This window comes from Heterodontus francisci, unplaced genomic scaffold (assembly GCF_036365525.1).
Source record: "Heterodontus francisci isolate sHetFra1 unplaced genomic scaffold, sHetFra1.hap1 HAP1_SCAFFOLD_188, whole genome shotgun sequence".
Taxonomy (NCBI): domain Eukaryota; kingdom Metazoa; phylum Chordata; class Chondrichthyes; order Heterodontiformes; family Heterodontidae; genus Heterodontus; species Heterodontus francisci.
In genome coordinates, this window is record NW_027140635.1 from 498,427 (window position 1) to 512,797 (window position 14,371).

General features: G+C 43.2%; 1 protein-coding gene across 6 annotated transcripts in view; it reads left to right on the forward strand.

Moving 5' to 3' along the window:
* LOC137360358 (deleted in malignant brain tumors 1 protein-like) overlaps positions 1 to 1,798 on the forward strand; it is a 33,939-nt gene extending 32,141 nt beyond the window's left edge. For all 6 annotated transcript variants that reach the window (XM_068025813.1, XM_068025816.1, XM_068025815.1 and 3 more), the window contains 2 exons: positions 394 to 501; positions 1,713 to 1,798. In XM_068025813.1, coding sequence (XP_067881914.1) covers positions 394 to 459 — 66 coding nt within the window. In that variant the 3' untranslated portion in view covers positions 460 to 501; positions 1,713 to 1,798. The remainder of the gene's footprint in view (positions 1 to 393; positions 502 to 1,712) is intronic.
* The last annotated feature ends 12,573 nt before the right edge of the window (positions 1,799 to 14,371 follow it).

Genomic DNA, 14,371 nt, shown 5'->3' on the forward strand with positions numbered 1-14,371 from the left:
TGAGAGAGAGAGAGAGAGAGAGAGAGAGAGAGAGAGAGAGAGAGAGACTCCAACTGATACTGTCACAGAATCAGACAACTTAATCCAGTTTCTCTTCAGCTGAATTCCACTTGCGGGCCCAGAACCCAGTAATCAGTTGGAATTTGTTTCGCCTGATACCCGGCTTTTTCCTCTTTCCCTCATTTATCCCCAGTCTGTGGCAGGTGAATATATGAGTATGCAGAATAACGGACACATAGACATACACGAACAAACCTACTCCATATTCACAATGCCTGGCTTTGTCTCTTTACTATCACCATCTCTGTGATGTGGATGTGTTTGCAGATAATTTACTGTTAAACGTTCTTAGGTTGGACCAACACAGTAATCTACCCACCCTCCTTCTGACAGGTTCTGTCACGAGCGGCAAGGGTTCACGGGCTGGTTTGTACCAAGCAATTTATGAAGAGATTGTGAATATCCCACCTGGCACGGATTCCTCTCAGATCCGGCATTCAGGTCTGTGTTTTATACTTTATACCGAAATTTTCACTGGACAAATGTCACTTCCCTTTAAATACCCCATTTTAAGAGTCAGTTTACTGACTGACCGCTGTCAGAAATTCGCTCACTATCTATCTCCATGTGATGGAGTCCTATCACAGTGCGACAGTCTTTATATCTGTGTGTATAGTAAGACGAGCTATGGGTTTGGGAAGATTCCCAACGGTTGGTATTGCTTTAACAACGTGTAACGAGCAACGAAAATCGTTGTTTCATTTTCCCTTCCGGCTGCACACGGATTGCCTCAGATACCTGAACCCCTGAATAATAAACACATCGGTTCTTCATATTATTTTTTATGTCATAGTATCTCAAAGAGCAATGGAATGACATAAATCAACTGAAACTCTCTTCAAGCTTTCATTTATCGTCACGTCCTTGAGAGCATTTTCTGTGTCTGCTGACGTTGCAGTCTCTTTCGCTATCATTTCATTATATTCTCTTTAAACTAGACCATAAATAATCACTGCTCCCATGAGGAGAGAGTCACATTGTCTCAGATTGTATTTCTCTAGGTGACTGGATTTCTGGATCAGAACACGCTCCCATCAGGAACACTTTACCTGAAATCTGTGGCTTCTACAAAAACTTATTCCAACACTTTCTATTCTGAGTTGAACATTAATCTACAAATTCTGCTTCACCATACTGGAGCAACAACACTACCGAATCGATAAAAGTTTTGTCTTGCGCTAAATTTGGACAGCGATTTAACCATTGAGATAAATTTCTCGGTTTAAATCAAAACGCATCCAGAAGAATAAATCCGATATTCGTCTCCTTGCTCTCCTTTCTGGCCCTTTTAGAGTCACCGGCGGCCGTTTGAGACTCTGAAAGGAAGACAGACAGGGACAGGGTGGACAGATACTGGATTACGAAACTATGCTAACCGCCTATGTTTTGCAGTATTATCTCTGCTCTGATGTCTGAAATCTGACTCACCAGCTGTATTGAGTATTGTTTGGACTGCTCGCTGGCTGATCCAACATTTATGGTCCATCCTTAGTTGCTCTTGAACCACTGCAGTCCCTGTGATGAATGAAGTTCCACATTCGTGTCTGATACAAAGTCCCAGGACATTGTCACCAGATGATGACAATATTATGTTATCTACTCGAACGTCCCAATTAATTTCTCCAGTAACCATCCATGTTTGTGTTTAACAGTTACTGATTCCATTGAGTCCCTCAATCAGATTGAATATTACACCAGCCACAGTTTGGGTAACACGGATCCTGGATCAGAAAATCCTGACGGGAACTCCTCCAGTATTCAGGGTGGGTAAATTTTTACTTGTTACCATCACGCTGTCTGCTTTCTAAAATCAACAGCAAACTACATCAGAACTTACATGCCATAAAATGATCATGCTGAAGACGCGTAGATTTGCCTACTAATCTCAATGAAAAAAATTGAGAAATAATTTGGACTTTTACAACATAATGCCTATTGCCCCCAGTAGTATAATGGAATGAAACATTCAATTCATTATGTTTTCTGACACTGTTGTCTGGGTGGTCAAATGTGAAAATTGTGCACATGTTGGATGGGTGATTCAATGGGATATATGTGACTTTAAAACGGAGGGCAGAATTTTGTCACAGCAATGGCGAAAGACTGGGAGGCAAACTTCCGGTTGATAACGGTGCAAAGGAAGCCCGACGTCTTGACAACACGAGGTGATGTTCCCGGAGTCGGCCAAGCTGGTGGGTGCAGGCCGCACTCTAAGGCGGCAGGCAGGTAACTGAGCATTTAAAAGAGGAAAATCATGGCAAATTTCCAAGCTATTCACAGCTTTGTGAACGGTGCTTGAGAACAATGGAGCTTCAGAGACTCGCCACCAATAAGGAGGCGGAACAGACGACCATTAGACATACGAATTAAAAACAGGAGGAGGCCACTCGGCCCTTCGAATTTTCTCTGCCATTTAATAAGGTCATGGCGAAACTGATTATTCCACATCTACCTACCTGCCTAACATTTCACCCCCTTGCTTATCAAGAAACTATTTACCTCTGCCATAAAAATATTCAAAGACTCTAATTGCAGCACGTTTTGAGGAAGATAATTCCAAATACTCACGACCCTCTGAGAGAAAGATATTCTCCTCATCACTGTCTTAAATCGGCAGCCCCTTATTTTTAAACAGTGACCCCTAGTTCTAGATTCTCCCACAAGAGTAAACATCCTTTCCATATCCACCCTGTCAAGACCACTCAGGATCGTGTATGTTTCAATCAAGTTGGCACTTACTCTTCTAAATTCCAGTGGGTACAAGCCCAGCCTGTCCAGTCTTTCCTCCTAATATAGTCCACCCTTTCCAGGTATCAGTCTAAGAAATATTAACCGTACTGCCTCCAAACGCATTGACAACCTTCAATGAATAAGGAGATCATTTCTGTACACAGTACTCCAGATGTGGTCTCACCAATGCTATGGATAACTGAAGCACAACCTCCCTACTTTTGTATTCAATTCCCCTAGTGATAAGTAATAACATTCTATTATCTTTCCTAATTACGTGCTGAACCTGCATACTAACCTTTTGTGATTCAAGCATTAGGACACCCAGATCTCTCTGCATCTCAGAGCTCTGCAATCTCTCACCATTTAGACAATATGCTTCTTTTTTATTATTGCCGCCAAAGTGGACAATTGCTCACTTTCCCACATTATACTCCATTTGCCAGGTCTTTTCCCACTCACCTAACCTATCAATATATATTTAAACCCCCATTGTGTCCCATTCGTAAGTTACTTTCCTACCTATCTTTGTGTCATCAGAAAATTTAGCAACCATACCTTCTGTCCCTTCATCTAATTCATTTATATAAATTGCAAATGTTGGGCCCCCAGTACTGATCCCTTTGGCACACCTTTCGTTACATCTTGCCAATCAGAAAATTAGCCATTTATACCTACTCTGTTTCCTGTTAGCTAGCCCATCTTCTATCCATGCTACGATGTTACCCCCTGTACCACGAGCTTTTATTTTAAGCGATAACCTTTTATGTGGCACCTTATCAAATGCCTTTGGAAAAACTAAGTACAGTACATCCACCAGTTTCCCTTTATCCACAGTAACTACCTCAAAGAATGCCAATAAATTGGTTAAACACGATTCCCTTTTTACAAAACCATCTTAACTCTGCCTGATTACCTTGATGTTTTCTAATTGCCCTGTTATAATGGCTTTAATAAAAGCTGCAAACATTTTCTCTATGATATATGTTAAGCTAACTGGCCTGTAGTTTCCCGTTTTCTGTCTCCCTCCCTTTTTGAACAAAGGAGTTACATTCACTTGTACTTCTTTCAATGTAGTATGCTGTATTCGCTGCTCACAGTGTGGTCTCCTTTACATTGGGGAGACTGAGCACAGACTGGGTGACCGCTTTGCGGAACATCTCCGCTCAGTGCGCAAGCAGGACCCTGAGCTTCCGGTTGCTTGCCATTTCAACACTCCCCCCTGCTCTCATGCTCACATCTCTGTCCTGGGATTGCTGCAGTGTTCCAGTGAACATCAACGCAAGCTCGAGGAACAGCATCTCATCTACCGATTAGGCACACTACAGCCTGCCGGACTGAACATTGAGTTCAATAATTTCAGAGCATGACAGCCCCCCATTTTACTTTCATTTTTAGTTATTTTGTATTCCTTTTTTTACATTCTTTTTTACATTTTTTACAATCTATTTTTGCATTTATTTCATTTCATCTTCGTTTGTTCAGTTTGCTTACCCACTGTTTTTTTCAGGTTTTTTTTTTCAGGTTTGCACTTGCTGCTGTTCAATATTCAGTGTATTTACACCTAATCTGTACTAATGCTTTGTCTTTCTACACAACATTAACATATTGTTTGCCTTTGCTCCGTGACCTTTTGGTCAGCTATGTGGCCTGGTCCAATCTGCACCTTCTCCTTTGTTATCTCTTGCCCCACCCCCACCTCACTTGCATATAATCTGTGACTTTTCTAATATTTGTCAGTTCCGAAGTAGGGTCACTGACCCGAAACGTTAACTCTGCTTCTCTTTTCACAGATGCTGCCGGACCTGCTGAGTGATTCCAGCATTTCTTGTTTAAGTTACAATCACTATTTTACAATGTAATGGAACCTTCCCTGAAACTAGGCAATTTTGGAAAATTAAAACTAACTCATCAACTATCTCAGTAGCCACTTCTTTCAACATCCCAGGATGAAGTGCACCAGGACACGGGGACTTGTCATCCCGCAGCTCCAACAATTTGTTGAGTACCACTTCCCTGGTGATTGTAACTTTCTTGAGTTCCTTCCTCCCCTCCATTTCCTGACTTACAGCTAATACTGGGATGTTACTTGCTTCCTTAATAGTGAAAACGATGCAAAATATCTGTCCAATTTATTTGCCATCTCCTTCGTATCCATTATTAATTCCCCAGGCTCACTTTCTAAAGGACCAACACTCTCTTTGTTTTCTCTTTTCCTGTTTAAATATCTATACAAACTCTTACTAACTGACTTTATATTTCTGGACAGCTTTCTCTCGTACTCTAACATTCTCTTCATTATTAATATTTAAGTCATTCTTTGCTGTTTTATATCTTCTGTCTCATCCTCTGCCCTGCTTCCCATCTTTGCACAATTATAAGCTTGATCTTTATGTTTGATACTCTCTTTAACTGTTTTCGTTAACCACAGAATTTTTATTTCTCGTTGAAATGTATCTATTCTGTGTATTCTGAAATATCCCCTTAAATATCTGTCAGCGCATCTCCATTGACCTACCCCTTAACCTATTTTGCCAGTTCCACTTTAGTTGGCTCTGCTTCCATGCCCTCATTTAAGTTTAAAATATTAGTCTGTTGCTCACATGTCTGTCCCTCAAATTGAATGTAAAATTCAGTCGTATTATGATCGCTGCTACCTCTCTCAGTAAAAGGTCAGTTCTGGCTGCAATCAGCCTCGTGGCAGTGTAGTGATGGTATACAGACATACTGAACCATAGTATGGACCATCTGCAGACTGGTCAAACAAGGCAAACACAACGGAGGTATTCAGGTTGAGTGTCCACTCTGACTTGCAACTTATGTATAAAGAGTAAAAAGGATGGAGTCCTTAAGAAATGAGTGCATCAATTTACAATAGGTCTCATCCACTCCGGTTTTGAGGCCTCCTATTGTGGAGGAGCATCAAAGTTGGAGAGAACTGCAGTCTCTGGCAGTTGGGCTGCAGCACCCAGAGAGGGACAAGGATCATGAGGCTGGAAGAGAGTGTGGATGACCAGGAAACACAGTAGCACCAGAGAGGGACAAGGATCATGAGGCTGGAAGAGAATGTGGATGAGCAGGGCGTTCAGAGACACCCAGAGAGCGACACGGATCATGAGGCTGGAAGAGAGTGTGGATGACCAGGGCGCACAGTAGCACCAGAGAGGGACAAGGAACATGAGACTGGAAGAGACTGTGGATGAACAAGGTGCACAGTAGCATGCAACATGCTTCTTTAGTGCAGAAGATGTTACCCAGTAGCGAGGAGTTACCATCAGTGGCTCTACTTCCTGCAAATGTCGGAGCAGCAGTGTCACTGAAGATGTGCCACTGAAGGGCGGTGGTCACTGAGCTGTGCATTATGATGGAGGAGGATCTGAATCCAATGAATGGTGGCACCTCTTCTCCAATTTTATTTTCATCCTTTGTGACATTTAATGCTGCGCGTTTAATTTTCGGCCCTGCACTCACCTTGCCATATTACATCAGGGAATTGATCCGAGTCCTACACTGCACTCACCTTGCCATACTGCATCAAGGCATTGACCCGGGTCCTACACTGCACTCACCTTGCCATACTACATCAGGACATTGATGCGGGTCCTACACAGCACTCACCTTGCCATTACTACATCAGGACATTGATCCTGTTCTTGCACTGCACTCACCTTGCCATGCTATTTCAGGCCATTGAAATCCTGTTCCTGCACTGCAGCCTCTTACAAGGGACCACCTCACGGCTGTTCACCTCCTCCTGAATCTCCTGCCATGCCCTCTTTGCCTTCTTAGCCAGCCTCCTACACCCAACACGAGGGAAATGCTCTTCTCTTCTTGCCCTTGCTGCCTGGAGGGGGACTTCCAGGTAGGCATGAGAAAACCTGGGCGCCACCCTTGCTCTGGCTGCTGCCATCTGCTAAACACACCAGTTGTCAGTCCTACCACCCAATGTCTTTTAGTGATCCTGTCTTTCAATCCATTGCAGGCTGTCTTTTTAAGTATGGTACGGGCCTAGGAAGTCTCATCTACCGCGCCAACACATGGTCCTACTATTCCCCAGTCTCTAATCTCACTACATCTGAAGATCACTGTGTACCTTGGCCGGATCGGGTAGATTTATTTCTAATAATATAATTCTAAGTATTCAGTGTTACCTTCTGATTCGAGTGAAAATCATTATTTCCACTCAGGTCTTGTTCCGGGTGATTATGATGATGTTGAGACTGGAGCCATTGACGCTCAGACTGATCACTTGTTGCTAGACAGTGGGCCTGATGATCTCCTCACACTGACAAGTTCCACCGGTGATCTCTCCAATATTGGTGAGTTCAACTCACAGTCACCAGCTCTCTGCCATTACTTTGAATTTCTTTCCAATCGGAGATGTCGTGGTTGACTTAAATTCATGTTGTGATTGAAGGAAATTAGTTTAAACGAAGTTTGATTTATTTGAGAAAAGGCGTTCTGATGTTATACAGTGTGTGATATCTCTCTTGTTAACACTTCCACTGAAAATCATTCAAGTGTTCAATCTGAACATCCTGATTCAGGGATAGCCGATCCACTTCACCTGCTCTCATCCAGCAGTAAAACACAGCATGCAGAATGGAGCTGGAAAACATTCAGAGGTCAAGAAATTCCAGTCCCCTTTCACATTATTGAGATTTACATAGATGACTGCACTGAAATCCCTTCCAGTATAATCATTAATCCATAATCTTTCTTTCCACAGTAGATTGTTCTCAGACCCTCACTGAACCCGCCAAAAGTATAATCATTAATTTACAATCATTCTTTCCACAGGGTCCAGCTCTCAGACCCGCACTGAATCCGCTTTCAGTCCAATCATTAATCCAGAATATTTCAATGCACAGTCTACAGCTCTCAGACACTTATTGATGCCGCTTTCAGTCCAACCATTAATTCATAGTTTGGAAACTATTGGAGAAAATTCTGAAGGAGGGAATCTATCTCCACTTGGAGAGGCAACATTTGATTCGGAATAGTCAGCATGGCTTTGTCAGAGGGAGGCCCTGCCTAACGAATTTAATTGAATTTTTTGAGCATGTGACAAGGTCTGCAGATGATGGTAGGGCAGTTGATGTGGTTGACATGGATTTCTGCAAAGCCTTTGACAACGTCCCACATGAGAGACGTAGCAAGAACGGACATGCACATGGGATACAGGGTAACTTGATAAGGTGGATTCAAAATCAGCTTAGTTGCAGGAGACAGAGCGTGATGACAGATGACTGTTTTAGTGACTGGAAACCAGTGTCCAGTGGCGTCCCACAGGGTTCTGTGCTGGGTCCCCTATTGTTTGTCATTTATATTAACGACATAGGTGACTATGTGGGGGGTAGGATCGCAAAGCTCGTGGATGACACGAAGATTGGCCGAGTGGTTAACAGTCAGGCTAAGTGTCTTGGGTTACAGGAAGATATAGATGGGATGGTCAAATGGGCAGAAAAGCGGCAGATGGAATTTAACGCTGAAAATTGTGAGGTGATACACTTTGGAAGGAGTAATGTGACACGGAAGTATTCAATGAATTGCCCGACACTGGGAAGTTCCGATGAACAAAGGGACCTGGGCGTGTTTGTCTGTAGATCTCTGAAGGCAGAAGGGCAGGTTAATAGGTTGGTGAAAAAGGCATATGGGACACTTGCCTTTATCAATCGAGACATAGATTACAAATGCAGGCAGGTCATGTTGGAGTTGTATAGAACTTTGGCAAGGCTACAGCTGGAGTACTGTGTGCAATTCTGGTCGCCACATTATAGGAAGGATGTGATTGCATTGGAGGGGGTGCAGAGGCGATTCAACAGGATGTTGCCTGGGATGGAAAATTTAAGCTATGAAGAGAGGTTGATAGTCTTGGGTTGTTTTCGTTGGAGCAGAGAAGACTGAGGGGTGACCTGATCGAGGTGTACAGGATTATGAGGGGCATGGACAGGGTGGATAGGGAGCAGCTGTTCCCCTTCTTTGAAGAGTCAGTAACGAGGGAACACAAGTTTGAGGTGAGGGGCATTCTTTCCACAGGGTACAGCTCTCAGACCTGCACTGAACCCGCTTTCAGTCCAACCATTAATCCATAATCTTTCTTTCCGCAGTATACATCACTCAGACCCGCACTGACCCCGGTTTGCCAGGTCCCTCCATTCCTGAAAAGAATGAGGATGTTCACTGTGACACGTTCACAATGCCAGACATTCCGCCGCTGATGGGCAGTGAATGTATGGTTCAACATGTCACGTCTACTTCAACCCGGTAAGACCAATGCTTTATTATTTGTTCCATTACTTTATGCTGGCAGTGTGCAGTACCGGCTGGCTCTGATGGTAATATAATAATGAGGGGTGTTTTCAACTGTCAGTGACTACAAAGTATCAGAGAGAACATTCTGTGTATTTACTATTGAAATAGGAGGCTTATTGAAACGGTATTATTCTGATAGAAAACACATACTGTATTTGATTTGTTTGTTTTGGTGGTGCACATTGTTTTAACCCTCTCAAGGTTGTTTTGTTTTCCTTTCAGGTAAAAATCAGCCTCAAATCCTGTGTATGATGTCTGTAGTCAGATCAGAGACTGGTGGAAAATATTCAGAGTTAGATCTGAGACTTTTCCAACAGTGTGAGCATGTTGAATGTGCTTTGCTTCACCATATAAAGATTACTTTATTTTAATCAATCATCATATTACTGTGTGTTAAAATAGCTGGATTTGACTTTTCTCCATATTTTGTCTGAAAGTGTGTGTTTTCTGTTTAATTAAGTACAAAACAGAATTGATTTCGGATCATTTCTCTGTCTATGCTAATTCTGAGATACATTGATCTGCATGGAATAACCAAGTCTTCTAGTAATTAAAAGCATTGTTTATTAATAAAGAGTTTATATAAAGTTGGATTTGTAATATGCATCACTTTTCCATATCCTGCTAAAGAATATGTCAGGCAACAAATAAATTGTCTGTCTCTTTTATCTGCATTTATTGTAACTGCTTCCTCCACTGCTATATGCTCGATGTGGAAAGATTACTGCAGTTTGTAATGTAAGTGTTAATGAACAATGGAAATAACGTTAAAATAATAATAAAGAATGTATTCAAAGTTTTAGTTGGAATTTGTGCCTTTGACAATATTAATGCCTATATTATGGTTCAAGTACTAAACATACACTAATTCCTAGATACAATACAATGTTGTTTCACTGCGCTACATTATCCCTGAGGATTCCGGTGTATGGCGGGGGAGCAAGAGAATCTGATCAAAAATCAATGTGTTTTTTGCAATTTAATTCGAAATATTTCAGTTAGTCTTCAGCAGAGCTCAATTGTTACTCAGTCGGGGGAACGACTACACCGTGCATTATTCTCCAGCAAATTGTGATTTTTCTTCCATTCCAACGCCAACTGAAACACCAATATCCACCAGCAGAGGGCGACCATTATTAGAATTGAAAACAGATAACGCTGGAAACACTTATCAGTTCAGGTATCATCTGTGGAGAGAGAAACCGAACTAGCTTTGCACGTTAATACGATTTGTTCAGAAATATATAATGTTAGAGATTAACTACTTTTAGCAAATGCAGAGCCAGGGAAAAGGAGGCATGGAGAGAATAAAATAGTTAAGGTTTGTGTTAAGATGGAAGAAGGTGGGATTAAATGAACCCCGCCCCCGATTACTCTCTCTGATCTATGTCCCTGTGATCTGCAGCACATCATTCTCTCAACCCTGACATTGTCATTAAATCTGATGACAATGCAGTCGCTGCCATTGTTTGCTGAAAGGAACCATGAGAAGCCTAAACACTAACTCTGTGACATATCTTCCCACCTCCCCGACGCCATGACCCCACCACCGAACATCAAGTCATCCTTTCTTATACTATCATTGAAGTAATCTCTTCTTGAGTTCTTCACTCCACAGTCTGTAATCGCACAGTCTACCAACCTCACATAACCCCTTCTAAATTCTTCCAAACATCCACAAACAAGGATACCTCGAAAGACTTCGCATTTCAACGTGTTCCTTTCTGATGGATCTTAATTCTTCCTCTTGCAGCACTACTTTCTCCAGTTGTCTTCTTCTCTCACCATCCACGATTTTAGCTATTCCGGGTTCCCAGCCTGAACAGTCTCCTTTTCGTCATGGCCATCCAGTGTACCACGGCAAACAGGACACTTAGACTGCTACACCTCCATCCCTCAACAGGGCGTCCGATTACTCTACATTTTCATCTCTCACCAAGATGTCCATTCCCTCTGAACCTCTCTGTCTCTCCAGAGAGTGTAATTCAGTCAAAACTCTATCTCTCACCAGGACGACTAATCCCTGTAAAACTCAATCCATTCAAGAAATTCGTTTGCCTACAACTCAATCCCTCATCAGGACTGCCATTCCCTCGACATTTCCATCTTTGCCAGGACGTCCAGACTATCCAGAAATTACCTCGTTTAAAAACATTCAGGTCGCTACTTCTCCATCCATTACCGGGATGTCCAGTCGCTTTACACTATATCTGTCAACAGGATGTATCTTCCATCTACATCTTCATCTCTTACCAGGACGGGCAGCCTCTCTGCATCCCTATCCCTCGCCTATACAACCAGTCCCTTGACACCTTTATCCCCAGCCAGACATGGCATCTTTTTCTGGTCCATTGATAACTGTTTCAGTGCGGTTTCCTTATCTCATTCTCAACTGAAAAAAAAACGTTGCTTCTAGCTGCCACCCCTATCTTACCTTTACACGACCCATCACCAATTCGATACCTTGAATTCCTATCTACATTTCTGGGGATAGGTAGTAGCTCGCAATGCCTATATGTCGCCAGCAACTCAGAAACCATCAAGCACTGAACTATTCTCGTCCCATTTCCAGCACTTGGCTCATTGTCTTGTATTGCAATGGCGTTTCAAGTGCGCATCTAAATACATAAATGTTGAGAGGGTTCCTGCCTCTACAATCTCTTCATGCAGTGCATTCCAGATTACACCCACCCTCTGCGTGAAAACGTTTTTCCTCAAATCTCCTCTAACCCTCCTGCTCCTTACCTTAAATCTATGCCCCTTGTTACTGACCCCCTCTGCTAAGGAAAAAAAAACAATCTTCATATCTAACCTATCAATGCCCCCCATAATTTTGTATCCCTCAATCAGGTCCCACCTCAGACTTCTCTGCTCGAAGGAAAACAACTCCAGCCTTGTCGGCCTCTCTTCATCGCTGAAATGCTCCAGCCCAGGCAACATCCTGGTGAATCTGCTCTTCACCCTCGCCAGTGCAATCACATCCTTCCTATAGTTTGGTGCTCGGAACTGTACACAGTTTTGTTTTTGGGCAGTTTGGGAGTGAGTCAATGAGAATGGCTGCTGCGGAGGGGCGGATGAGGATGATGATGATAGGAGGAGGAGAAAGATGCAGATTAAGAGAGAGAGAGAGAGAGAAGCATCGTCTGTGGACCAACAACACAGAAAGTGCAGAGTCGGGGCAGAGAGCGAGGCATAGACAGAGAGACAAACACAAACACAGAGCACAGACTTGTATGCCCCCCGAGGGAGTGGGCTAGCACAGGGGGTTGGGAGGGGAAAAAATTGCGCATGAGGCTGTGGTGCCGTTTCCGTCACCTTCCCACCTCCGCTACAATTTTATGAGCGGCGGGAAGGTGACAAACGGCCTGCCAGCCCCAGGGCAATGGATGTTCTTAAGTGGCCAATTAATTGCCACATAAGGGGCTTCTTCCACCGCTGCTGGTATATTAACACCGGCGGGTGGGCACTTTGTCAGCTCGAAATTGCCCAGCGATACCAGGTAGCTACCTTGTAGGACCGAGGGAGTGGCACTCCTGATCGAGCACCCTTATCCCCACGGAAAGCTGGTCCTGCTTTCTCTTCCCGTATACCTCCCACTACCCTCCCGATTGACCCCAACCTCCCCCCTCACAAGGGCCCAGCTGATTATCCCCGGTAAAGCTTAAAACCCCACTTACCATTTCAGCACCAGCGTCCACGATCCTCCTGAAGGTGGGTGCAATTCCAGCAGTGGCCACTGCTCCCTGTGGCGCTGCTGGGTCTGCAGATTGGCTGGCAGCTCCTGCAGGCTGGACTTCCTGCCTCAGAAAGGCAGAATCCATGCCTAAGGCAAATTGAGGGCCTGGACCACATAACATTTCTGCATGGTTCCCAGGCCCGGCAAAGGTGGGCTCGGCCCCGACTTTTAAGCCAGCTAGCAGGGCCTCTGCCCCAAAATAAAGTTTCGACCAGAGAGGCAGTCAGAGAAAAAGGATAGAGGGGGAAGAGAGCAATCAGTATCACTCCTGACAGATGGACATCTATCCAGAATATTGCATCATTACATCTAGAGTTCAGCCAAATATTATCAACATGTGCAAGCAAAAAACAATGATAGTTATCTCTCTAAATCTGTGTTCACGATTGTGACGTGAAAGTAACTTAATAAATTAGTCTTCTGATTTCAAGATTCTTCACAAAATATTTTACCATTAATCAAAATGGCAAAAGAAAAAAATCTAATGCCTTCATCTTTCTGAAATTTTCTCACTGCCTACCCCCCGGCTCCGCCCCCATGTATGACAAAAAATGTAATGTGGCTCCTCACGCAAAAAGTTTAGACACTTCTGGCCTAAAGGGAGTAATCTAGCGAGTGTTTTATGGTGATTGAAAGGCTTTACAAAAGGTGATAAAGGGTAATCATGGAATTAAAGACCAGTGAGTCTAACGTTTATTGTTGAGAAATTACTGGAGTCTCTCATTAAGGATACAGTAGCTGAACATCTTGTAATGTTTCAGTTAATCAGAGTCAGACAGCGTGGCTTTGTACAGGATAAGTCAAGCCTGACAAACCTGATTGACTTTTTTGAAGCGGTGACTAAAATAATGGATGCTGGACAAACCTGAAGCATTAACTCTGTTTCTCTCTTCACAGATGCTGCCAGACCTGCTAAACATGAATGATGTTTATATGGATTGCACAAGACATTAAGTGTGTGTAGTTGGGTGGCTCTTATGACTCCATGGCATGAGCACTATGGGCCAGACAGTCTCCTTCTGTGCCATAATTTTTCCCTGTTTTCTGAGTCCCTCACAACTTGAAGATCATGGAATTGGAGGCAAATTGTTCACCTGGTTTTGAACGTGTCTGAGCAGCAGGAGCCAGAGGGTAGGGCTAATGTACAACTGCTATAATTGGCAGAATATAACTAGTTTTCTCACACACTGGGAGTCAGTTATTCACAGTATTCATTGACAACTTAGATGTTGGGACAGACAGTTACATATCCAAATTGATCAACGACACAGGATAGCATTGCAAGCAGTGTAGATGGAAGAATAAAACTATAAAATGATATTGATACATTACGTGAACTGGCAAAACTGTTGCAAAAGGATTTCAATTAATTATGATCCCCTACCTTCCCCCGTCCTGCTTCCTGTCAGGTCTCTACTGCCTTCTCCAGGTATCTACGTCTCTGTCATAGCAGTTCCCACGATGCCACCTTCCATATATCGTTTCTGAATTGGCTTCTGTTTTTATTCGGCTGAAGTGTTCCCTTCTTTC